This window comes from Heterodontus francisci, chromosome 3 (genome assembly GCF_036365525.1).
Source record: "Heterodontus francisci isolate sHetFra1 chromosome 3, sHetFra1.hap1, whole genome shotgun sequence".
NCBI lineage: Eukaryota > Metazoa > Chordata > Chondrichthyes > Heterodontiformes > Heterodontidae > Heterodontus > Heterodontus francisci.
In genome coordinates, this window is record NC_090373.1 from 45,991,643 (window position 1) to 46,018,182 (window position 26,540).

General features: G+C 44.3%; 1 protein-coding gene across 1 annotated transcript in view; it reads right to left on the reverse strand.

Annotated features, from left to right (window-relative positions):
* The window catches only part of dlgap2a (discs, large (Drosophila) homolog-associated protein 2a), a 1,214,142-nt gene that overhangs the window by 187,141 nt on the left and 1,000,461 nt on the right, over positions 1-26,540 (reverse strand). The window contains exon 7 of the mRNA XM_068021937.1: positions 3,361-4,430. Coding sequence (XP_067878038.1) covers positions 3,361-4,430 — 1,070 coding nt within the window. The remainder of the gene's footprint in view (positions 1-3,360; positions 4,431-26,540) is intronic.

The following is a 26,540-nucleotide window of genomic DNA, read 5'->3' on the forward strand; positions in this document are numbered from 1 at the left end:
CAGTTCCTCAGGAGGCTCAGACTTTCATGCAGATCGCTGCTAACATTTGCAGCCTTCTGAAAGAAAACCGCCTTCCCAGTGAAGCAGGTGGGCATGCATTGCCAGTGGCTGACAAGGTGCCTGTCATTGGAGGCCCACCTCCCCTGCTATTCGCCACCTGCGTCACTACCTCTCACCAAATTGTGTGCTCTCTTCTGCAAGGAGAAAAAGCAGAGAGGCGTGATTTCTCGTAATAGCTTGTGTACAGAGGAGAGAAGGACACTATTTGTGGAGGGTTACTGTGAGGCATGGGTGCGAGAGGACAGTAGGCTGAGGGTGAAAGTGGGTGTTGGCTATTCAGATGGGGATGTGGGGTGCCTGCAGGGAGAGAGTGGAGCTGCAAGGTGTGTTGACCTGAGGAGTGCTGTGCAGGAGAATTCTGCGCAAGTCAGATTGTGGGGATTTGCATCTGATGGCCCCTCACCTGTCATGCCGTCCTGAGGTCCTGAATCCTCTTGGTGCACTGTCTCCAGTTTAGAGGAACTACACTCCTGCTACTGACTTCCTCGGTCACTTCCATCCAGGCCTGCTTGGTTGGAGAGGTTGTCCTCTTCCTCCCATCCTTGGGAGAGCTCACCTCACTGCAGCCCCTCAGCTCCATCAGCTGGACCTCCAGGTAAGAGTGAGAGACTCGGGGAGCAGCCTTCCCAGATCTCCTCTCCATTCCTGTGTGTCTTGCAGCCTGAAAAATCCTAGTGCTGCTGAGTTTTCCTTGCTCATACCATGGCCCCTTTAAACAGAATTCCTTCCTCTGACAGAATGGACACGTCATTCCACCCACCTTCCTGAATTGGTCAGGGAGCCTGGAGGAGAGCTCTTAGTTGGTTTTCTTTGGTAAAGAGCAACGGGAAGGCCTGCTAATCGGGAAGTCAGGTCGCAACCCAAAAATGTTTCCGCTATTGCATCAGAGACTAAGGCAGTAAGATTCCACCCTATGCGTCCTTTGAGAGGATGGACAGTGAGTGTTATTTGAAAAGTTGGCCACTTTGGATCATTTGAGAAGTTCAACTGTGTGTCTCATTTCAGAGAATGTGTGTTATTTGAGAGGATGGACAGTATGTGTTATTTGGGAGAGTGGACAGTGTTTGTTATTTGAGAGGATAGACTGTGTGCGTTATTTGGGAGAATGGACAGTGTGTGTTATTTGAGAGGATGGACAGTCTGTTGTTTGAGAAAATTGACAATGGGAGACATTGTAAACGAGCCTCAGGCAAACATGTATTTTTCAGATAGGTATGTGGGACAGTGATTGAGATTATTACTCGAATTTTTCCCTCTCCATGCAGCCCTATCTGGGATCAACTAACTCACTACGTATCAAGGAGTGAACACTTGCCCAGCTCAGTTCCATTCTGCTTGATGTATTTATGTAAAGGACCACTGAGTGAGAAATTGGAAATATTATTGATTAAAATATATATGGAGGCATGGTAATCAATTGGATGGCAAACAAAGAAGGAGTTGTTAATATTAATTTATTAGTTTATGGGATATAATGTTGAAAATTTAAGGGTTGGCTTGGTGTTCAAGGAAGCAGTATTTAATAACATGGTTGGTAGTAAAGAGAAAAAATTGGGGGTTTCCTTTGTTTTTTGGGATGATTCTGGAGCAGTATGTGATTTCAGCAGAGGAGATATCAATAGCACTTTATGTGGATCAACCAGATCTGATGATGGATGGCTAATTTATGCAGTTGTAAGTGAATTGGTGGAGAGTTTTTTTCCAAGGGTAGATGCAGAATGAAGTGGCATTGGAAAGGGATAGGGTAATGTGAGTGAGTGACAAGGTATTCAAGAATATGGTTGGAGATAACTTCATCTGTGATAGAGACTGTGGAAGTAGAGGGGCTATGGGAGATGCCAAGGTTGGCAGGGGTGGGGGGTGGGGGAGTGGGCACTTGGTGATTAGAGTCACTCCAGCACCATTGTAGTTTTGCAGGGCAATGGTAGAAATTATAGCCAGATGGCGTGTTTGGTAAAGGCAAGTGTATTGTCATCTATGAACCATGTTTAAGTCAAAGCTCGGATGTCAATGCAATCATTCAAAATATGACCATGGATGACCAAGGGTCTTGTTCACATATGAATGGACATTCTGGAGGGAAATACAGAGTGATTGATAACCTGCTAGCTGTCCCATGAGGCAGTGAAAGATTGGGTAAGCTGGATAGGAAGGAAGTTGTGAGGTTATTTCCCATCAGGTGTGCTGACAGAAAGGTCAACAAGAAGGGACAATGGGGTAGTAGGGTTGCTCCTAAGAAGGCAATGACAAGCAAAGATTGTGGGATCAAACCTGAGCTCTTTCTAGTTTGTAGGGCTCAGCCACTCACCGTTTTCATCAGCTGAGTCATTAAAGAAGCAAGTTGAATAACATATTGCTGACATGTGGAAAGCAAACAGCTGTGAAGCAGTTTGAAAGTTACACCAATGAATGAACTTGATGACAAAGACTGTGACTTTACACTTGCATCAATCCAAACCTAAATGGTAAAAACAACTGAAAATGCCAATTAACAGATAACTTTAAAAAGTTATTTTATGGTTGTTCTTAGAATAGTTCTTCCACAGTGTGTGGGATTTTTACCTATGCAGCGTATTTGAAATATTTATTTGTACTTTCTTTCTGCTTCAGTCTGGTTTGTAATAAATCTGCAAATTTAAAAATTTTTTAGTGAGTGCTTTCCACTGACCAACTGTGCAAAAAAAATCACATCTTTGTATCAAAAAGTGTGACTGAGCTGCGAGAATATTGAAAAGTTGTCTATGTGCAAAATAAGCAAGTGCTATGAATGGCAGAACTGAGGTGGAATTCTCATCACGTTACTTAATGGAGGTGGGGTGGGGGCAGCATTAAGTTAAAGTGCATTCTAGTCTAACAGAACTGCTGCTTACCTATTACGGATGTTGCTGTAAATGCCAACAGACAATTTCAGGTTCAAATGCTTTCCAATGCACCTTGTGTTAACCTGGGGATTTAATTTCCTCTGTGCACTACTTTCAATGAACTGGTTAATGTGTCTGCACTATTCTAACACAGTTATCAATCTCTTCATATTACATGGTTTGATTTGCTTGATGCATGATGTTAAAATTAGATGTCACAAAGGCTCAATATTAGTTAAAAAATGTATTACTGGATCTGAGGTTCGTCAATAATCTGCTCATTACATGTAACATGCTGCATCTCTGGATTAGTAGATATGTGGCTTGTAATGTTGGTGCAGTAATTACTAACTTTCATTACACTCATTAAATTCCTATCAAGAACAGCAATAACATAACGGAAAAGATGAGTGTACTTAGGAGTAAGACAGCCACTTACTTGTAGGTAATGGCATGGCCTTAGAGATGATTTTATTTCCTGATGGACAAGAGGTTTCTCCAGATTAAGTGATGACTTTCGGTAAGCTTCCTTGGCCTGGCTTACAGTCAGTGTGGACCAGGAGCTTCTTTTCATATATTTCCCCTCAGGCGTCATGGGCAATCCTTCACAAGCAGAACATTTAACATCGTTGTTGCTTTTTGACATCTTCAAAGTGAGATCACTGAAGGCCCCCTGAATATTTTCTGGATAATACTGAGAGATATGGTCAATGTGGTGTCTGCTCATTGCACTTGCAGTACGGTAAGTACTGTCACTGTCTAGGTTGTCGTCTGAGCTCCACCAGGCAGTCATCGAAGACTTATGCTTGGGCTCAGGCTTTCGTTCTTTGCTTTTGCTCCTTTTGCCGTGTTTAGGATGGTGGGAATGATGGTGATCATCCGAATGACGACCTTCGCCTTTTGTGCCATTCACGTTCCCTTTCGAGGCCCCTTCCAAAGAGTGTGATTTGGTGAAAAGTTTTTGGACAGAATGCACAAGGTGGCGTATTCTGCCAGGACTTTCACTTCGCTGTTCGGTGGCAGTGGACGTTCGTTGGTACTGCAGTGTATGAAAGCCATCACGATGCAGAGGCAATTGCTTTTCAAACTGGTCCAGCAGATTCGCTGGGATGCGATTAATCTTGCTGCCCGTGTGCGAGACACTGGTACAGTCGTCCCTGGAATCATAATGTGAGGTGTAGTGCATTCTGGGGAAAGTACTGCTTGACATGTGCTCCCCGACCATCATGGGGATCATACATTCAGAATGTATAGAACTTCTAGGCGAACAACGGTGATGGTCCATTTGGCAACTATCAGTTGGGCTGAGCAAGTACGACTGCCTAGAATCCAGGCCATGGTGCATATGGTCATGAGAATGCTCACAGTCCTCAGTCATTAGGCCACAAGTGTGTGCTGAGCTGAGCTGGGGATGCGTACGGCTACTAGTTAATCCTTTCATGGTCCTTGATGAAGGAGAATATATGTCTTCATTGAAGTACTGTGAAGGTGACCATGAGAACTGCTGGTCTGTCAACAAAAGACAACAAAAAACAAGTTAATGTAAACAACAGTAAAGGATTTGATGGCCTTGCATTTTATTAAACACCAGTGAATATAAATATATCAATGCAACTTGGACAAAGCCATTGATTTAATATCCAACCTTACTCTAATAAAAATTAATGCATGCTATATTCATGATTTTATTTCAACAGTTCATCAGTTTATTGAAGCATGGGGAGTTATGTTTCATCTGTTTCCACAAAAATACTGGGCATAGCTATTTCAAATGTTAAAAAAGGGCTTGTTACCAATAAATATCCAAGTGATTGTAACTTGCTAAATACCAGCTCTCAAAATACACGCATCTTTTGTATCACAAATAACACTCAAACCAATTTTTCATAAATTAGAAAAATATCACTTCTTAAGCATGTAGGGATTGATTCCGTGGCCGGGATTTTGTCTTGGCGATGGAGGACACGACCATCGGCAAAAGGGCCGGTGAGTGCCCTGCGTCGCCTCCTCTGGGGAAGGCCCACCAGATCAAGTGCCAATTAGGCACTTAAGTGGACAGCAGTGGGCCTTCCCCAGGATCAAGGACCCCGGCGCAGAAGTTCCGCCTGCTGAGAGCTGTCAGCAATCAGAGACAGCTCTTTAACTGAGCAGCGATGCCGGTAGAACACTCACCTGCAGCCCTGGACCCAGGCCACAGGTAAGTCTCAGCAGCAGGGGTTTCGCAGGGTGGGAGTTGCGGTGGAGGAGGGTGTAGGGGAGACAGTAGCAAGGGCAGGGGGTTGGCTCTCAGTGGGCCCCCTCCACGTCCCAATGCCAGGCCCCTCGTTCAGACACTGTGCCTGTTAATAAGGGACCCTCCCCCCCCCCCCAACCCCGAAGCTGGCAAGTAACCCGCATTGGTTTGCTTGGCATGCTCCCCGTGCGGCCACAGGCCCGCCCGCCGCTGGGCGAATTCCAGCAGTGGCAGGATGAGGTTCTTAATTGGGCATTAATTGCCCACTTAAGGGCCTCACTTGGCAGCGTGATGGGAAGGCCGTTTACAGACCTTCCCGTCCCAGACTTAATTTGGGTGGAGGCGAGAAGGTGGTGGGGCCACCCCACTGCTACCATCCCGCCCGATCATATGCTCTCCCCACCTCCAAACCCAATGTGGGGGAGAACATAAAATTTCCACCCCCTCCCCCCCCCCACCCCGTGTCTCTAGTTTCAACAAAAAACACAGTACTAAATTATAAAATTATTAGCAGATGGAATTTCACTTCTGGCGTTTGTAAATTTAAGAAAACTGTTATTGTATCAGAATTTTTTAGTAGAGGTTGCATATATATCAAAACTTTACAGCTCAGAAACAGGCCATTTGGCTGAACTGCTCTGGGCCAGTGTTTATGCTCTGCATGAGCATTGTCCTACCCCACTTCATCTATTCTTATCAGCATAACCATCTAACTAGCTATCTCCCTCATGTACCTATCAAGCTTCCCCTTAATGCATCTATGCTAATCACCTCAACCACTCCATGTGGTGTGAGTTCCACATTCTCACCACTCCACAATGGCCCACACCTCAATATATTTAAATTCTTTTGAAATCTTATTTTCTAAACAAAAAATGCATTTTCAATCTCCATGCTCTCATGTCAGATCAAGTATACTGAATCTACAGAATTGACCATGCATGGTAACAGTGGACCTGACATCACATGACCATCACCCCCATTCCCCAACCTCTTTGCCATATCTAGAAATAAATTGAGTGGGGATGTAGTGGGGAGAGGGGCATTTCCTATCTTTTATGTGTTCCTAAATTCCTATGTGTCAGGGTACTGAGTGAAATGGAGAAAGGACAGGGAACTGAGATTAAAAAAATATCTTAAAAAGTGACAGAGCACACTCCATGGACTAAATTGATTACTTCTGTTCTGATAGTTCTCTCCAGCTATGTGTTCCAAAATCATAAAAAATGTTTATGATTTATAAAGCAATTTTGTTGCACTTAGTACCCAGAGGAAATATTTCCCCTAATTGGCATTCCAGGAGCTAAAACATCGGGCAGGATTTTGCATAAAGAGGGAGGCGAGCATGGAATTTTGCTTGCTGCCACCCGCATGCCGGCACCATTCCAGCCTGGGTCATTTTCCCGGAGACAGGATGAGATCAGCAGGGCTACCCGCTTGCAGGCAGCAGGTAGCGATTAAGGGTATTTAAAGGCTACTAAAGGCCTACTGTCCAATGCCGACTGGAATTTTCCAGTTGGCTTCTGGGCCCCAAGAGGCACTGGGGACGAGGCTAGCTGCCTGGAGACGGCATCCCAGAGGCAGGTGCCAGCGCTCCAGGCAGGCTTTGAGGCTCTCCCCCATACCTGGCCTCAGCTGCAGCCATAGGCCACCCTGTAGAGGGAGTCCTCCTCCACAATGGTGGACCGGCTGCTGAGGGAATTTTTAAATTTCAAACTTTGAAAAGTTGGAGAGAGGGCACCTCTCTCTGTCTTATCTGAACAGCTGGCTGATGCGTCTTCAGTGCTGGAGGGCCTCTTATCGGTCCGACAGCTTTGACAGTCCACCCACAGTTCTTAATTGGACGTCAAGCCCATGCTCTGGCCACTAATTTGTCAATTCGTGGAAAATGATGGCGGGTGACTCTTCCCCATACAGTGTGGGTTTGTGACCCTGATTTGACCCCGCTGTCAGGGTCCTGATCCAAAACCCAAAATCCTGCCCATCGTGATAAAAGTGGCTCATACATATTAGACTGAGTATGAAACCTTTGAGAGTGAATTGCTGATGACAGTGGGATTGCCTGTTAGATTGGGATTACATATAAACCCCAAAGAACCCCATTCAGATTGCAAATGTTTCCCCAACAGACAATATGACATAGAAACTACAACACTTTGGGGGCCTTATGACATTGTTGGCCAGCACAAAGCCCCTTCACTTTTGGGAACAGAATTTGAATTCAGTCCAAACTGATGCAACAAAAGTCTCTTTCAGATTTTTAAAACTGAATTCAAATTTTCGAAGTGATGGGATTTGAACTCACGTTCCCTGGATTATTGGTCCAGATCCACTTATACCACTGTATTCACACACACACATCATATATTTTTCATTACATCATGCCTTTGTGTGAAACATAATTAACAACAGCTTTACTCAAGTTATGGTACAAATGATACACTCCTGTGAAGTGCTTTTGGGGTGTCTTACAATGTTAATGGCACTGTAAAAATGCAAATTGTTGTTGACAAAAACTTCCAATGCCTGGACAACACAATACAAAAATATTATTCAACTTTAACATAGATTTGTGCTGCAAATATGACAGTATGACTTTTGATATTGCCATAGTAATACAAATTAACTAATGGTTATGAGGCCAGTGTTGTAACTGACAGACTATCGCTGCAGGTTTTTGTTATACTTCAGCAGGAAATGCATTAGACTAATTCGACTTAACACTTTTATATTTCTGTTAAATGTTTTGCAAGGCTGTGACATGCTATGTTAATGCTGCTCACCAACATTTTGTCAAGGGTCACAAATGCAACTAATCTCTTAATTGAACAGCACTCTCAAAAATACTCTTGTTCTTAATCTCCACTGCATTCTTTCTTGTGTCTTTATTTTATTGATACCATTATGATCAATGCTCTTCTGAATTTTTTTTTCTCTCTGCCACCTAGCTCCAAATATACTGTCCACAGACTGGGCTGAAATTAGTCGCGCTGGCGGGGCTCCCAGCGCCGGGCCGAAAAGCCGGTGAGAATCACGCCTTGGCCATTTGGAGAACCCCCACCTGAGCAATTAACAGCCTGGTGTCGGGATCCCCATCCCTTTAAAGTCAGGGATCCTGCCTCCAAGAACTGCCAGCCAGTCAAAGGGCCGGCAGTTCAGTAGTATCGGCAGCGACACTGGGAGCTGTGGCCAATGCTGGTACTGCAAGAGGCCTTGGACCCTGGCCCAGCACTGGAGACACAGACCTCAGGTAAGTGAGGTGGGGTCGCCGGGGCCAGACCGGCAGGCCCTGGCGGTGAATGGGCATTGAGAGCAGGGGGCGAAGGGTTCAAAGTGGTGGGTTGTTTGCCAGTGGGGGCACTCCATGGGCTACAGATTGCCTACGGAGGAGAGCCCACACCTGGGCCTGCCGAGGGGTTGCCTCGTTTCACTGGGTGCCCTTGAGGTGGAAGCCCTTCCCCCAACTGCCGCTGGCTTAATCCCAGCAGCAGCGGCGGGAAGAGGCCTGAAAGTGGCTGATAATAGGCCTCAAGGGCCTCTGGGCAGGAAGGCCATTGTCGGCCTATCCTGCCCCGACATAATTGTGTTGCGACAAGCCCTCCGCTCCTCACCTCCAGTCACAATTCCAAGGCAACCCCACCTCCAAACCCGTTTCGGTGGAGGGAGGGGGGCATTAAATCCAGCACACTGGATGCAAAATTGGGGACCAAAATGGCTTTTGATGCAGTGTACACACATCTGCCATGGAGGCATTAGTGTGGGTACAGCTAACATCCAGCAGAAGTATGCAGAGCACACAAATCATGAAGTCAATCAGCGTGCAATGGTGATATGACCCCAATACTTCTATTTTGGAGCTCAACCCTCCAGCTGATTCCCCCTATTCATCCCCCTTGGATGAACATGCTTTAAGTAGTAGGAAGAACCACCACCCCCACCCCCCCACCCAACCCCTCACCCCCCACCACCAGTGCTATTTGAAGAGATCATCAAATACTTACAGATTAGTTTCTGGTTGATTTCTTCTGGCTGTTGATATGATTCTACAAGCATTTGGTGCTTTCCATAGATGTTTCTAGTCATAAAAGTCTACAGGGAGTGGTGTGACAGGTGGTGAAGAACTTCTTCCAGACTTCAAGGCTGCTGCTCAAACCAGTTGCTCCCACACATGGGTGCACTGGTAGGCATTCTCTTGGAATACTGCATGACTTGGAGAATGAACAGAGGCCACGCAGAACAAGCTGCTGGAAGAGAGAGGAGGAGGAAGAGGAGAAAGAGGAAGGGAGGTGGCAACATAGAAAGCCTCTTTCTGCCCGGGCTGTACATCAAGAGCTGCTTCGATTCAGATACCAATAACTGTAACATCAATTCCACATTCACCGACAGTCCTACACTCCTGACCTTTCCTCTGTCACTGATAATCACATTGTCGTCCTGGCCACGATACAAAAATAATAGGTACCACCAAAGAAACATTCCAAACCAAATTTATAAATTAAATCATGTCATATTGCATACAAAAGTCAATTAATCACCCTTGTGCATTCCCTTTCTGCTAGTTTTCCTTGTGCATTTCCCTGTCCTCATTCTCATCCTCATACCATCTCAGCCTGAGTGGCAGCAGACTGGGCTGGCTGGCTGACAGGCAAGAGTAAGGGCACTGACAGAGTGTCGGGGTGGTAGAATGAATGCTGTCATCCTGAGAGAGATCAGCAGGTTCGTACTGAATTGGAGCCACTGCCACTCTCCTGGGGTGATGCTTCAGGAGAACAGATTGCTGGAGAGCTGTGCCCTGCCAGTCCCTCTGAACACTGGTATCGCATCCATGATGGCAGGAGTCTGTGCTTGTAAGACAGCAAGCTGACCTTGCATGACGTCATTCTGAGCTTCCACTGCAGTACTTAGACTTATGGTGGAAGCTGCTTGTGCTACAATGGAAGCTGAGACAGGAGCCATCAGACACTGCCACATGGTTGGGTCCACAAGTGTGGTAATGGAGTGGGCCACCACTTCCATGCTGGAAGGGATGGGCTCTAAACTTTGCTCAAAGCCCTGTGACATATTGGTGTCAGACTCCTCCATGCTCCTTGATATTGAAAGCAGACTTTCTGGAAGGTCTGGTAACACATCAATCATTTCATTGTGCATACACATCAGTATTCTTCTGTATGCTGCTCCATCGAAGTCCTCATTTGAGTCATCTGCAGCAGAACCCATGTGCGACCTTACCCTCCAGAGAGCCGGCGCATGTGCTATCCTTGCCCCCTGCCCTGGCTGCAACCAACTCATGTCCAGTGTTTTACTACATACAGATCCTGACTCTATGCTATCCTCTAAATTATATGCAGTGTCAGTATCGGAGTGGTTGACCATAAGTGTGAAATTGAGTGACAGTGTGTCTTCAGCATCACTCTCGTCTTTCTGTTCCTTCACTGTTTGGCTAGGTTGCAGTTCTTGAGTATCTGAAAGGAGAAAGCCACAGGGTAAGGTTGTGCTATGGGGAGGGAGGGAAAGTAAGAGATGCAGGCTTGGACCATCTGCAACTTGTAAGTCAGAAGAGATTGTGGGATGAGGAGGAAATGGGTTTTGAGAAGGAGAATTAGGTATGAGGACACCAACATCTTCAATGGTTTCAGCCTTGCTGCTGGTCATGGCCTCCCCAATTGCTGTTCCGATAATTGCCAGCACAGTCTCCTCCATGGGGGTTAGGACATGCAGGCGTGCCTGTCCCACTCCATTTAACTCCTGCTGCCTCTTATTGTGTGCTACCATGTCCCGCAAAAAGCGAAGGAAGTGTGCCAGTGAGTGTTGTGCAATCTGTTTGGGAGATGCAGCTATCATGGCTGACTAACTAACAGTGTGTGCAAGCTGTGAGATGTGGGTATGAGGCTTGCAATAGCACTAAATGTGTGAGGGTGTGATGGAAGATATGAAAGTTAGGTATGAGTCCTGATTGATAGAGTTTGTTGGTAGGTGAGTGATGGGGGTGTGGTGAATTGAGGAGTGTCTGAGGCTAGTCGTGCAGTTGGTGGGATATACCATTTAAAGATGCATTCACTGACCTTTACCACTCATGTGAGGTCATTGAACTTCTTGCAGCACTGTATTCAGGTCCTCAGGACAGTTCTGGCATTGACCTCCATGGTTGTCTGCTCCCATTGTCTTTTCAGTGTGCATATGGAAAGTCTTCTGGCATCTTATGGATAGAGGATATCTCTCATACTTTCCATTTCCTCCACCAAGGCCTTCAGTCCAGTGTCTGAAAATCTTGAAACCCACTCTCTCTCATGTTGTGTCATTCTTCATTGCTTCCCAGATCAGATTCACTTCTTGTATCACTGCCAGCACCTGCTCCAGCCATAATGCATCTCCTCTTTAGGAGGTGAAGGCTAGCTTTAAGCAGCGTAAGCTAGCTTTAAGTGGTGCTGGGGAGTTATGATTGTGGGCCCCCTGCTGATGCATGCAGCTAAAGGGCAGCATGGCTGTCGTTGGCTGCACCCAGCAATCATTGTAATGAGCAGGCAGCGTGAAATTGGCATGCTGCCTGCATTTTAATCAATGGGCGTAGGTTAATCATGCATCGTGATCCTCACGCCTGTTTTTGGGGGCTATCCACTTCAGCCTGCACTCTCTCCACCCTGAAGCTGCTCTGTGAAATTTAGGCTCATCGTACCATCTCTTGTTTTATCTCATTCTTTCCCTGTGCAACACCCTATCTTTCAGTCTTCCCTTCCCCTACAATTTGCAGGCTTTTAAAACCCAACCTTAATATTCTATAACCATTACATAATCCTGTTCTTCTAACCTTGGTGATCCCTACATTATGGGTCTTGGCTCTTCTGGATTTATGATTTCTTTTTTAACAATGCACCTTTGAAGTTTGTTGCAGTAAAAATCACAATTAGTAGCCTGGATAATTGCTTTTTCAGTTTCATTATGTTTTCTCTCCTTGCTTAGATAATTTGATTCCAGTTCACTCGAGCCTTATATTCTCCATAGACCAGTTCATTCTTTTAATTTCTATTTAATATTTTCCTGCTTTTTTGGGATGTTTAAAGAGACACATACACTTATGAACAGTTCAGTAAATTTTATCACCTAAAGATATAATGATTGCTTTCCAAAAAGTCATCAACGTCTTGGAAATCATAATTTGTGCCTATTCTGTTTCCTCTCTTCCCTAAAAGTGTGACTATTAAAGGACTTGGTTATTGAATACTGTATAAAATAATCACCTAATATGACTGTCAGTAATTTTTAAAATGTATTAAATATTAGGCAGCATAGCTTCAAATAATACAGAAGCAATATAGTCAACTAGAGACTAAATATTCCACTGACACAAACCTACATTTAGAAATGATTAAATCTTTCCTTGGATGGAACAGACCTTATCTATGTGGCAGCCTCTGATGACGATGCATAGATCAATGTGCTGTGCCATTGGATGATAGGATGGGCCTCCAGTCCCTGATTACCACCCTCATTCCCCGCCGTACCCGCACCCCCCCCCCCCTTCACCACCCCAGATGCGCCATTGTGGAAAGACAGTAAGAGGGAATGAGCAAAGTTCTAAATTTGTGCCACTCACCTCTTTGTGACCTGTTACAGATTGGCATTTGTGACATTGTTACTTGCCACAGAATGACACTGGGAACATGGCACCAGTTCTCCATTTTAGCTGTAGAATAGTGCATGCTAGGGGGAGAGCTAAAGGGGTATGAAATGACTAGAAAAAAAAATCATGCAGTTATCATATTCATACTACTATATGTAATAGGTAGAAGTTCACATATAACTATGTAGAAAAGTCAACATCAATTGATAATTAGTTAAAATTATGAAATTTTGATAGACAAATGCAAACAACTTTTTTCTGTTCATCCGAATTTGTCTACTCAATATTAATTAGTACTGTTGCTATGGCTTGATTGGGAGCACTGTCACTTATGAGTCAGAAGATTGTGGGTTCAAATCCTGAGCACAAAAGTCAAGGCTGACACTTCAGTGCAGTACTGAAGGAGTGCTGCACTGTTGGATGCGCCATCTTTCGGATGAGACATTAAACCAAGTCCTGACTGCCCTTTCTAGTGGATATAAAAGATCCCATCGCACTATTTTGAAGAAGAGCAGGGGAATTATCCCCAGTGTTCTGGCCAATATTTATCATTCAATCAACATCCCAAAAACAGATTATTTGGTTATTATCATATTGCTGTTAGTGGGAGCGTGCTGTGCACACTTGGTTGCCGCATTTCCTACATTACAACATACACTTCAAAAATACTTAATTGGCTGTAAAGCACTTTGGGGCGTCCAGTTGTCATGAAAGACGCTATATAAATGCAAGTCTTTTGTTTTTATTGACATTAACGATAGAAACATCGAAACATAGAAAATAGGAGCAGGAGTAGGCCATTTGGCCCTTCGAGCCTGCTCTGCCATTCATTATGATCATGGCTGATCATCCAACTCAGTAACCTGTGCCGCTTTCGCCCCATACCGTTTGATTCCTTTAGACCCAAGAGCTATACCTAACTGCTTCTTGAAAACATTCAATGTTTTGGCCTCAACTGCTTTCTGTGGTAGTGAATTCCACAGGCTCACCACTCTCTGGGTGAAGAAATTTCTCCTCATCTCAGTCCTGAAAGGTTTATCCCGTATCCTTAGACTATGACCCCTGGTTCTGGACACCTCCACCATCGGGAACATCCTTCCTGCATCAACCCTGTCAAGTCCTGTTAGAATTTTATAGGTTTCTATGAGATCCCCTCTCACTCTTCTGAACTCCAGTGAATATAATCCCAACCGACTCAATCTCTCCTCATACGTCAGACCCGCCATCCCAGGAATCAGTCTGGTAAACCTTTGCTGCACTCCATCTATAGCAAGAACATAGAACATAGAACAGTACAGCACAGTACAGGCCCTTCGGCCCACGATGTTGTGCCGACCCTTTAGCCTACTCTAAGATCAAACTACCTACATACCCTTCATTCTAATAGAACATCCTTCCTCAGATAAGGAGACCAAAACTGCACACAATATTCCAGGTGTGGTCTCGCCAAGGCCCTGTATAATTGCAGCAAGACATCGCTGCTCCTGTACTCAAATCCTCTCGCAATGAAGGCCAACATACCATTTGCCTTTTTTACCGCCTGTTGCACCTGCATGAAGTGCAGTGTCCATTAGCAGCTCGGGTTTAATAAGACACTGCTAAATATTTGGACTCTCTTTCTACTTTGTTAGAGGAATTGGATGAGAAATTGTGGCATTGATAACCAATCTGTTGTTATTCCACTTCTTAGTTCAAAAACTGATAATAACTAATATTAATTTTAATTAATTAGAGTTACAATTTTGCCTTTTAATGAACTGAATAGAACCACAAGGTGTTCCTTTCCACCTGACTGTGAATCCCAAGCATCAGGTCCCGTAGAGGTCTGGCAAACTCACTGTCGAGTCTCCAGTTAACTCAGAATGTAGGTGGAAGGAGACAGAAGGAGCCAGGAGATTGATTGTCTCAATATTGTAACATAAAAAGTAAATTTGAAAGTATTTTTCAAAAACTGTTTTCTGATGTGGACATTAAATCCATATTTAAAGCAATAGTAAAAGTGCAGACAGTTTGTCGAAAAATATAAGTATATTGTTGAGCTCCCATGGTATTGCTCATGGATTAAAGAAGATACTTAGGAACATATTGGTTTATACCCTGTATCAAGCACCACACACCCAGCACTATATGCCACACATCCTTGATCACGTGACATGGTACTCATCATGATAGTTCCGAATAACTTCATCAGAAAACCTAATGCCCAACTCCACTATTACATAGAAATGTAGGAATATATGAACAGGAGTAGGCCATTCAGCCCCTCGAGCCTATTCCACCATTCAATTAGATCATGGCTGATCTGTATCTTAACTGAATCGATGGGTCTTGGTTTTGTATCCTATGATCCCCTTGCCTAAAGAAAACTATCAATTTCAGTTTTGAAATTTTCAGTTGACCTACCTCAACAGCTTTTTGGGGGAAGAGTGTTCCAGATTTCCACTACCTTTGTGTGAAGACGTGCTTCCTGACATCACCCTTGAATGACCTCGGTCTATTATGGATTTTAAGAAGACATTTAACAAGGTACCACATAAAAGGGTGGTTAACAATATTGAGACTCATGGAATTGGAGGGCCAGTGTCAGCTTTGATAAAAAATTGGCTTAAGGACAGAAAACAGGGAGCGGTGGTAAATGGTTGTTTTTCAGACTGGAGGATGGTAGACAGCAGTGTTCCCCAAGGTTCAGTGCTAGGACCACTGCTTTTTTGATATATTTTTAAATGACTTTGATATTGGAATAGAGAGTAACGTTTCAAAATTTGCTGATGATACCAAACTTGGAGGCGTGTTACAAATAGACTGCAACAGGACATAGACTAGCAGAATGGGCAGACAAGTGGCAGACAGAATTTAATACAGAGAAGTGTGAGGTGATGCATTCTGGCAGAAGAGATAGGGAGCAGCAATATGGACTTAATGGTACATTTCTAAAGAGTGTGCAGGGACAAAGATACTGGGGGGTCAAGTGCATAGATCTTTGAAGGTGGAAGGACATATTGAGAAAGTAGAAAAACATCACAGATCTTGGGCTTCATAAATAGAGGTTTTGAGTACAAAAGCAGGGAAGTTATATTAAGCTTTTATAAAGCTCTGGTTAGGCCACAACTAGAGTATTGCATCCAGTTCTGCTCACCACACGTAAGGAAGGATGTGAGAGTTCGAGACAGGGCACAGAAGAGATTTACCAGCATGGTTCCAGGGATGAGAGATTTTGGCTCCAAGGTTGGATTGGAAAATCTGGTGTTGTTCTCCTTAGAGCAAGGGGAGATTATGACAGGCTTAGATAAGGTAGACAAAGAAAAGCTGTTCCCATTAGCTGATTGTACAAGGACTAGGGGACAGAGATTTAAGGTTTCGGGCAAGAAATGCAGGAGGAATGTGAGTAAGAACATTTTTACACAGGGAGTGGTAATGACCTAGAATTCGCTGCCTACGAGGGTGGTCGAAGAGGAGACGATCAATGATTTCAAACGGAAATTGGATGGGACACAGAGTTCCAGGTCGATGGGAATAGAGTGAGGGAATGGAACTGTCTGGATTGCTCTATGCCATACTGATTCTGTATTGACTCTATGGTCGGGATTTTATCCAGGCGATGAGGGGGACATCAGCTGAATCAAGTGTCAATTAGGCACTTAAGTGGACAGTGGAGGGCCTACCACAGGATCGAGGATCCTGGCGATAGAAGTCCTGCCCTCTGGGAGCTGCCTGCCAATCAGAGACTGGCAGCTTTTTAACTGAGCAGCGCCATCACGGAGGCCATGGCTGCTGCTGGCAGTGCACCCACCCGAGGCCTCGGAGCAGCACTGGACCCAGGCCATAGGTAAGTCAGGACGGGAGGGGTCTCGCAGGGTGAGGGTTGAGGGGAAGGTGGGTATAGGGGGTTTGGCAGCAAGGGCAGGGGGATGGCTCTCACCGGCCCCCGCCGATGCTGGTCCCTTGTTCAGGCACTGTGCCTTTTAATGAAGGATCCCCTCAATCCCGCACCGCTGGCAAGCAACCCGCACATTTTTTTTTTGCCATGCTCCCCGTGTGGCGCCACTGGGCTAATTGCAGCGGCAGGATGAGGCCCTTAATTGTGCATTAATTGCCCACTTAAGGGCCTCAATTAGTGGTGGGGTGGAAAGACCGTTCACAGGCCTTCTCGCCCCGGACTTAATTTTGGCAGAAGCAGGAAGGTGACAGGGTCCCTCCCGCCTGATTATCTGCTCTCGCTACCTCCAAATCCGCCGTAGGGGAGAGCATAAAATTCCCCCCATGACTCTAATTTTAAGGTTATGCCTATTTGTTTTAGATTCCCATACGGAGGAAACAGTTTCTTTTGTCTACCCTACCAAATCCTTTCATCATGTTAAACCCCTCAATTAGATCCCCCATAATAGTTTATACTTCAGGGAATACAAGTCGAATTTATGCAACCTGTCCTCAGAACATATCCCTTTTTGCCCTGGTATTATTTGCTGTACCCCTTGTATCCTTCCCAAGGTGCAGTGTTCAACAGAGCTCTGTACAGCTAAACATCCAGCAGACGTTTCCACTTCTTTGTATTCCAGCTCTTTTTAGATAAAGTCAATGTTCCATCGGCCCTTTTCACTAGTTTTTGTACCTGTCTGCTAGCTTTTAACGATTTCTGTACTTGGAGCCCTAAATCTCTCTGCTCCTCCACAGTTTCCAGCTTCTCACCATTTATAAAATACTCTTATCTATCTGTCGTAGGTCCAAATTGGATGACCTCAGACTCAGACTGTCTGAGTGTGGGTTCTGATATTTGTTTTGTCTGTTTAACTGTGGTAGAGTGTTTAGACATTCAACCAATATGAAAAGAACTGAATGAAATTATAGAGTAAAGGTATGCTCTGTTCAACATTCTGGATGACAGCAGAGTATTGACCCTTAAAGAATGTGTGTTGCGTGGGGTCTGGGAAAGATGAGGTGATTGGAGTGGAGGGCTGGTGACTGGAAGGACGTAAGTGGAAGGTTGGTCAAAAGGTGGTGGGTGGGCTGAGGTTTGGTCTGTAGTGTGCAGGTGTCAGCTATGTAGAGATTTTAAAAATGTTCTTTCATAGGATGTGGGCATCGCTGGCAAGGCCAGCATTTGTTGCCCATCCCTAAATGCCTTTGACAACTGAGTGGCTTGCTAGACCATTTTAGAGGGTAGTTAAGAGTCAACCACATTGCTGTGGGCCAGACCAGGTAAGGATGGCAGGTAATGTTCCTCAAGGATATTAGTGAACCAGATGGGCTTTCATGACAATCGATGATAGTTTTATGGCACCATTACTGAGACTAGCTTTCAATTCCAGATTTTTATTAATTAATTAAATTTAAGTTCCACCAGTTGCTCTGGCCCTTGACGCCAGGGCCTCCGGATATTACCACATCGCCACCATCTCCCTGATTTGGGAGTTTTGGTGAGTAATTTAAGGCCAGAAGCTTATTTAAATAGGAATAATTGGAAATGAGGACACTTGGATCAGACTGGAGTTTGGGAACAGTGATGGTGCAACTGGGGGATATTCCAGGTCTGGGGTCTGGAAAAACTCTGCAGAGGATTTTGGGATCTGGGAAAACTCAGGGAGGAATCCAAGCCTGTAATAATTTAGGGAGAAGAGTATTTGTGTTCTGCAAAAATGTGGTGAGTGGGGTGGGGGTAATGTCAGGGGGTCATAGGGGGTAATATCTGAGTGTCATTGATCAGCTCTGGAAAGCTTTTGAATGAGCAGCATCAATGGTAATGGCATTTCAAAGGCTGTTGCTTTAGATCCCAGATTTCTTCAAAATACAATCCACCCACAATCATCAGAAAATAAATTATCTGATGCCTGCCATATATTACTTTAACTACAGGAGTCAAGAGACAAGAAAGAGTCAGAGAGAGAGAGAGAGAGATAGAATGTAGAAGAAAATCATAAGGATCATTGAATGGGAGCTACTTTTAAAACATATCAAAATAAATGTAACTTTATAATAAAAGTAAATTTTAGAATGTTAACACGTTAACAAAAAAGAACTCCCACGGCTCCATTGCGAAAGTTGCCTTACAAAAAGTTTGGTTTCCACTTTCAATTTAAACATTTCTTTTCCACCCAACAACTGTTAACATCCTATGAAGTCTAAAGTGTTTCCAATACTTGAATAGCCCCTATCTTGCAGATTCACTGCCTGCTTTCTGTGCATAAAACCCAAAACTCACCACCCAGTTCTTCTAACACCCATCTGGATAGAATGCAAGAAAACTATTTGTCATTTGATAGGTAATACCTCTCTCATTATAGCCTTTAATAATGCTATTATTGTTTACCCTGCCTCTATTTCTATTGACAGTACTGTAGCTAGTGCTCCTTTTTAGAAACACAGAAACATAGAAAACAGGAGCAGGAGTAGGCCATTCGGCCCTTCGAGCCTGCTCCGCCATTCATTATGATCATGGCTGATCATCCAACTCAGTAACCTGTTCCCACTTTCGCCCCATATCCTTTGATCCCTTTAAACCCAAGAGCTATATCTAATTCCTTCTTGAAAACTGTTTTCTGTGGTAGCGAATTCCACAGGTTCACAACTCACTGGGTCAAGAAATTTCTCCTCATTTCAGTCCTGAATGGTTTATCCCATATCCTTAGACTATGACCCCTAGTTCTGGACTCCCCCACCATCGGGAACATCCTTCCTGCATCTACTCTGTCAAGTCCTGTTAGAATTTTATAGGTTTCTATGAGATCCCCCCTCACTCTTCTGAGCTCCAGCGAATATAATCCTAACCGACTCAATCTCTCCTCATATGTCAGACCCGCCATCCCAGGAATCAGTCTGGTAAACCTTCGCTGCACTCCATCTATAGCAAGAACATCCTTCCTCAGATAAGGAGACCAAAACTGCACACAATATTTCAGGTGTGGTCTCACCAAGGCCCTGTATAATTGCAGCAAGACATCCCTGCTCCTGTACTCGAATCCTCTCGCTATGAAGGCCAACATACCATTTGCCTTTTTTACCGCCTGTTGCACCTGCATGCTTACTTTCAGCGACTGGCATACGAGAACACCCAGGTCTCGCTGTATATTCCCCTCTCTCAGTTTATTGCCATTCAGATAAAAATCTGCCTTTCTGTTTTTGCTACCAAAGTGGATAACCTCACATTTATCCACATTATCCTGCATCTGCCATGCATTTGCCCACTCAACATGTCCAAATCACCCTGAAGCCTCTCTGCATCCTCCTCACAACTCACCCTCCCACACAGTTTTGTGTCATCTGCAAATTTGGAGATATTACATTTAGTTCCCTCATCTAAATCACTAATATATATTGTGAATAGCTGGGGTCCTAGCATCGATCCCTGCGGTACCCCACTAGTCACTGCCTGCCATTCGGAATAAGACCCCTTTATCCGTATTCTTTGTTTCCTGTCTGCCAACCAATTTTCTATCCATCGCAATACACTACCCCCAATCTCATGCACTTTAATTTTACACGCTAATTTCTTATGTGGGACTTTGTCGAAAGCCTGCTGATAGTCCAAATACACCACATCCACTGGCTCCCCCTCATCAACTCTACTGGTTACATCCTCGAAGAATTCTAGTAGATTTGTCAAGCATGATTTCCCTTTCGTAAATCCATGCTGATTCTGTCCGATTCTACCACTGTTCTCCAAGTGCTCTGCTATAAAATCTTTGATAATGGACTCTAGAATTTTCCCCACTACCGACGTCAGGCTGACTGGTCTATAATTCCCTGTTTTCTCTCTACCACCCTTTTTAAATAGTGGAGTTACATTAGCTACCCTCCAATCTGTAAGAACTGTTCCAGAGTCTATAGAATCTTGGAAGATGACCACCAATGCATCCACTATTTCTAGGGCCACTTCCTTAAGTACTCTGGGATGCAGACCATCAGGTTCTGGGGATTTATCGGCTTTCAATCCGATCAATTTCCCCAACACCATTTCTCTACTGATACTGATTTCCTTCTGTTCTTCGCTCTCACTAAACCTGTGTTCCCCAACATGTCTGCTATGATATTTGTGTCCTCCTTTGTGAAGACAAAACCAAAGTATGCATTTAGTTGGTCAGCCATTTCTTTGTTCCCCATAATAAATTCCCCTGTTTCTGACTGTAAGGGACCTACATTTGTCTTCACTAATCTTTTTCTCTTCACAAACCTATAGAAACTTTTACAGTCAGTTACTTTCCTCTCCTCTGTTGCATTTCTTCCTCCCTTACATCTCCATCGGGTTGAAATCTGGACTCATATCACACATTCTCCTACTATAACTCATTGATTCCCAGGTTCTTATAACCTTGCAACTCCTTACCAGGTAAAGTGCAGATGCTTTACCAAGATGAAGTTTGAGATGGACTTCCAGCAAATGCTCATTCACTCTGCAGAACTGCTCAGTCCATTTACCTGAAAGAACAGGGTCTCAATGTATCTGGCTGGAGAGTTTGCATTCTGGACACTTAGGGCAGGCAATTAGCCTGCTCCCAGACGCTTACCAATAAGGCTGTGTTTGCTGACAATGGAACCACTAGGTGGCACAGTATTAGTACATGCGCAAATGCAGCCTCATGCACTGAAACATCAGTGTTTGCGATGTTTTTGCCAGCTGCCAGTAATAAAGATGGCGCTGTTCAATTTATCACAAAAACAAAAACAAATGAAACCAAATTGCCCACAATGGCTGTGATCATCACCTCCATCCCACCCCCAACAGTACTCTGCTCTCTCCTGCCATCGCGCTTCTCTTTGCTGCTGCCTCCCGTGCCCATCTGCTAGTCGTTTGCTCCCTGCCTCACCACTTCTCCACCCTCAGTCACTCGGTCCCCACTTCATCGCTCCCCACAACCCCACACCCCCACACCTGTGGGCCACTCGATCGCGGCCTCGCCGTTTCCTCCCCTCTGCTCTGCATCTGCTCCCCGCTCCCTCCCGCTCCTGCTTCCCGCTCCCTCCCGCTTCTACTTCCTGCTCTCTCCCGCTCGGAGTCTTCCTTCCCTCCCCTGCCTATCACTCTACCTCTCCTCCACTCTCCCCGTGTGGGGAAGAATGGCAGCAATCGTGGAAGGGAGCAGGGACGAGAAGCGGGAGGGAGCAGGGAGCAGAGGCAGAGGGGAAGAAGTGGTGAAGCCGTGAGCAAGTGGCCCACATGTAGGTGGGGGGGGGGGGAGGGTGAAGTGGGGAGTGAGTAGCCGAGGGGGGAGAAGTGGCGAGGTCGGGAGAGAGTGGCCGACAGGTAGGGTTGGGACAGGGGGAGAGGGGGCGGTGGGAGTGAAGCGGAGAGTGAGCGGCCAGGGGGGGAGAAGTGGCAAGGTGCAGAGCAAGTGGCGAGCAGACGTTGCAGTATGTGAATGACATTTTTGCACGCATGCGCAAATTAGTCCTGGCAAGCCGGGTGCTGACATAGGCTTGTATGCGCAGCACCAGACTGACAGCAAGAGACCATTCTGCGCATGTGTGAGGCTGGGAGCCCTCTGGTGCTGTCGACGCTGGGCTGCCTTAACAGGAGTCACTTTGTGCCAATAAACCCCCTCCACCCTCATAGCTGGCTCTTAGGAGTGACTCATGGCTATTGAATGTGACTATCCCTCTCCCTGGATGGAAGTTGCTGCAGCCGCTGCTCAGCACTTCCCACTTTAGTATGGTTAAGTACGAGAAGTGAGTGGAGTGGTGAGCAAAGATATGGTCGCTCATACTTACCACACAGCTCGAGGCATTGCTCAGCCTCACTGCGCTGACAATCTGATGGAATGCATCATTATTTCCTTTTGAGACCAATTCCCAAAGAATAGTGAGTATCATCACTGTTTTACACAACAAATACATTAGTTCTAATTTTTAATTGGACTCTTTTCATGCTTTCAGGTTGTTACCTGCATGGTCTTGACCATATTGTATCCTGGGATAAATTTTCAATTCAGAAAGTTTGCATTGTAGTAAAATTACACACTTAGTTAATCGCCATAGTGATGCAAACTAGTTCCAATCTTGTCCCCGACACACAGTTCAGCATATTATTAATAGATTGATTAGTCTAAGATTAGACAGAGAAAATGATTTAAAGAATATTACAGGACTTTATCTAAGACACTATGGGGAAGAAATTGGTCCTTGTTGTGCCTATTTTCTGGAAGGAAAACGTGGGAAAAATTACCAATTTTGGTAAACTTGTGCCTGAGGACGCTTGAAATACTTTGGACACCATATTCGTCTCAGGCAATTTTCAGGCGTCTTTGGAGGCCGCCTTAAATGTGCATGAGGGCTCTTGTGTGTGCTAATGCAGGACATAATGGCTGTGTAAGGACTCCTCAGCAAAATTCATCAGCCCTGAGCGAAGTAGGAGCCCAACCTTCTTTGCTGAGATTTTAGTGGGATTGCTGCAGCCTAACAGTAATCTGCCATCAAAAAGTAAGCTGCTTTTTGACATTATCTTTCTGTGGAACCAGGAAGAGAAAGAAATTTCCTTCCAGCTCCATTGCACTGCTGAGGGCTGCTGTGGGCATGTGATCACCCCTCCCTGCTCCCATTCTTCTTCCCTCCCCCCTCTTTGCAGGATGCACCTGACGATCACCTGAGGTAGAAAGCCCAAATTGGAGCACTGCATAGTAATAATTGAGGCGAGCCTCTGGTACATTCAGAAGTGGATTGCCCTATTATTACAATGAGGCCCGAGGCCTAATTTCAGGTGCGACTCGGACCTCTTGGTTTGGGCGCGTGCTATGTACAATCCATTCAGTCATAATGAATTGCTACATACATATCATTGGTTGGGCTTCAGGTAAGATAATGGGCCAGATTATGGTGAAAAAATAATCATATATGAATGACACAAGCCATTATTTATGTGCAAATGGGCCAGAAACATTTGGCAAGGAGGAAATTACCCATAAACTGTGAATCGCCACAAATTGCTGGACGATTTGTGTTGCTGCACTGTTAGCTTCATAGAAAAGGCATTTCAGGCTTAACTGCCCCATGATCTTCATGAAGGTGCCACATTTGCACATTAATTGCCCATTAAACGCATCACAGCAATTTAAGTCCAGTAATTAACAGCGCAAGTACCCTTTCAACAACATGATAATTGTTAATGCCTACCAATCAACCTCTCACCCAGAAAGTGAACAATTGAAAGTATGGAGTCTCATTCCTCTCAGTTGTGAATTTAGAAGATTTTTAAAACGTAAAATTTTAACTTTTTTTTTGTGCTATGTCTCTTTCTCTCTTAGTTCAATCTTTCTTTCCCTCTTTGTTTCTCTTTCTGTACCTAATTTGACATTGAATTCACACGCTCTAACTCTCTCACCTTTTCAGTCCTTCCTCTGTTTATTTCTGAATCTTTTAATTTCATTGGTTAAGGAGATACACTGTCCCGTTTTTCACAAAGGTCACAGATGTTCTTTTTCCCTCACTACACTGTTACCAGCTGGCTTTCGCAGCAACTTTGTGGCTAACAAATGTTAAAACAAAGATGCGCACTCATAAGCGAGCTGTCCCGGTCCAGCAAAATCTGGCCCATTGTGTCCCATTTTAGACATCTTACTTTCAGAAGGACATCAAGGTCAGGAATAGGATGCAAAAGAGATGCACTACAGTGAAACCAGTGAGGAGACACTAAAGAAACTGGGGCTTTTTTCATTATAACAAGGAAAGTTAAGAAGAAATCTGGTAGTGATATTCAAAATTATGAGAGGTTTTGATAAGTTATGTGGGGAAAACAAAACTATTGCCACTGGTCTGTCAGTCTGTAACTTCAAGGAATAAGTTTAAGCTCATCACCAAAAGAATGAAGGTAGAGTGCAGGAGCTTTTTTATGCAAAGGGTTGTCAGGACATCCTTGTTTTCAAACCCCTTCATGACCTTGTCTCTCCCTGTCTCCGTAACCTCTGGAATTTCCTCCCCAAACCTCTCCGCCACTCTATTTCTCTTTCTGGCTTTAAGACATCTGTTAAAACCTATCTCTTTCACCAAACTTTTGGTCATCTGCCCTAATATCTCTTTATGAGATACCTCCTTATAGATTTAAGGTGACTGGCAAAAGAAGAAACAGCAACATGAGTTAGGATCTGGAATGCACTGCCTGACAGTCTGGTGGAGGCAGATTCAATTGTGGCTTTCAAAAGGGAATTTGAAAAGCAACTCAAGATAGAAATAAAATGTGCAGAGTTACGGGGAAAGGACGGGTGAGTGAGACTCGCTGAATTACTCTTGCAGAGAGCCGATGTGGATTTGATAGGCCGAATGGTCTCATTCTGTGCTGTAACCATTCTATGACTGTATGATTCTATGTGACCCAATATCAGATTTTGTTTGTGCTCCAGTGAATTGCCTTGGGACATTTTAATACATTAAAGGCACTATATAAATGCAAGATATCATTGTAGTTGTAGTCAGCATTAATAGATCTTGCTTCACAAACGTATCAGAACATTTTTGATGATGAAACAAAATCAGTGGATGATGCCTATTGAGTGTAAATAATTAACCTGAACTTTTAGAAAGTATGTGATCAAGTTCATTAACAGTATTCTGCTAACACAAGCAAAGCTAATTGTGTCTTGGGATGCTTTTCACAGGTATTTCAATGTAAGTAGAGGCGTATTAACAGGAATGGGACACCAGGCTGATTTTATCTTCCTGAGTTTGAAGGAAACTGCAATTCCCCAACTGCTACTACAGTTAAAATCATTTGACTTATCAAAGATTGTTGGTTGATATTTTTATCCCTTATGGCTGTGGGGAGCCCAGCCTCAACTTTCCATCTGCCAGCCTGCACTGACTCTGAATAAAACAGCTGACTGATAGATAATAAAAGGACAAACATTATGAACTACTCCTTGGCATTTTTAACACAAAAGACTGGCGGTGGTTTTCTTTCAGATGTCAGCCAACTACTAAATACTACTAACCTTTGCTGCAGACATTTCGAAAAATGTTTCACAATTTAGCACTTCTGTTACAGAGCTTTGGAATTTGATCATGGAGGTCACGGTATCCGATTAGAAACCTTTATGATTTTCTCTTCATTAACACTAATCACATGAAACTGTACATCAGGAGGCTAAATCCTAAAAAAACTCTTAGTTCCCTTTTCTCTAAACTCTGATCTTTGTTCTTGCAGATGTGCTAGCACTTTCATATAATTATATGTTCACAAATAGTCAATATAGTCAAAAAGATGTGTTCGGCCCTCACTGGCATATGCAAGGGGCCTATACCTGTTTCAGATGGCTGCCTTGGGTGCTTGAAACATCACCCAAAATAATAGTGAGTCAGCACTCTTTCACAAATCCTTGGGGGCAGAAAGTTAGTCCTCAAAATTGGGCCTCGTTACACCCATAAATCCCGCAAACAAATCCAGTTTCTAGGCCATTATGTTTACCAGCATTCGTAAATATTACTTTAGTGTGAATTTTTAAAAAGCCAAAGATGACTTTTGAACTAATTATATCCCTAAAGCATAGATTTAAATATTGACACTCTGCTAACACACATACAAAGCTTGATGCAGCTGTTAACTATAATGTGGTGCATTCCAGATCCTAACTCATGTTGCTGTTTCTTCTTTTGCCAGTCACCTTAAATCTATAAGGAGGTATCTCATAAAGAGATATTAGGGCAGATGACCAAAAGTTTGGTGAAAGAGATAGGTTTTAACAGATGTCTTAAAGCCAGAAAGAGAAATAGAGTGGCGGAGAGGTTTGGGGAGGAAATTCCGGAGGTTACGGAGACAGGGAGAGACAAGGTCATGAAGGGGTTTGAAAACAAG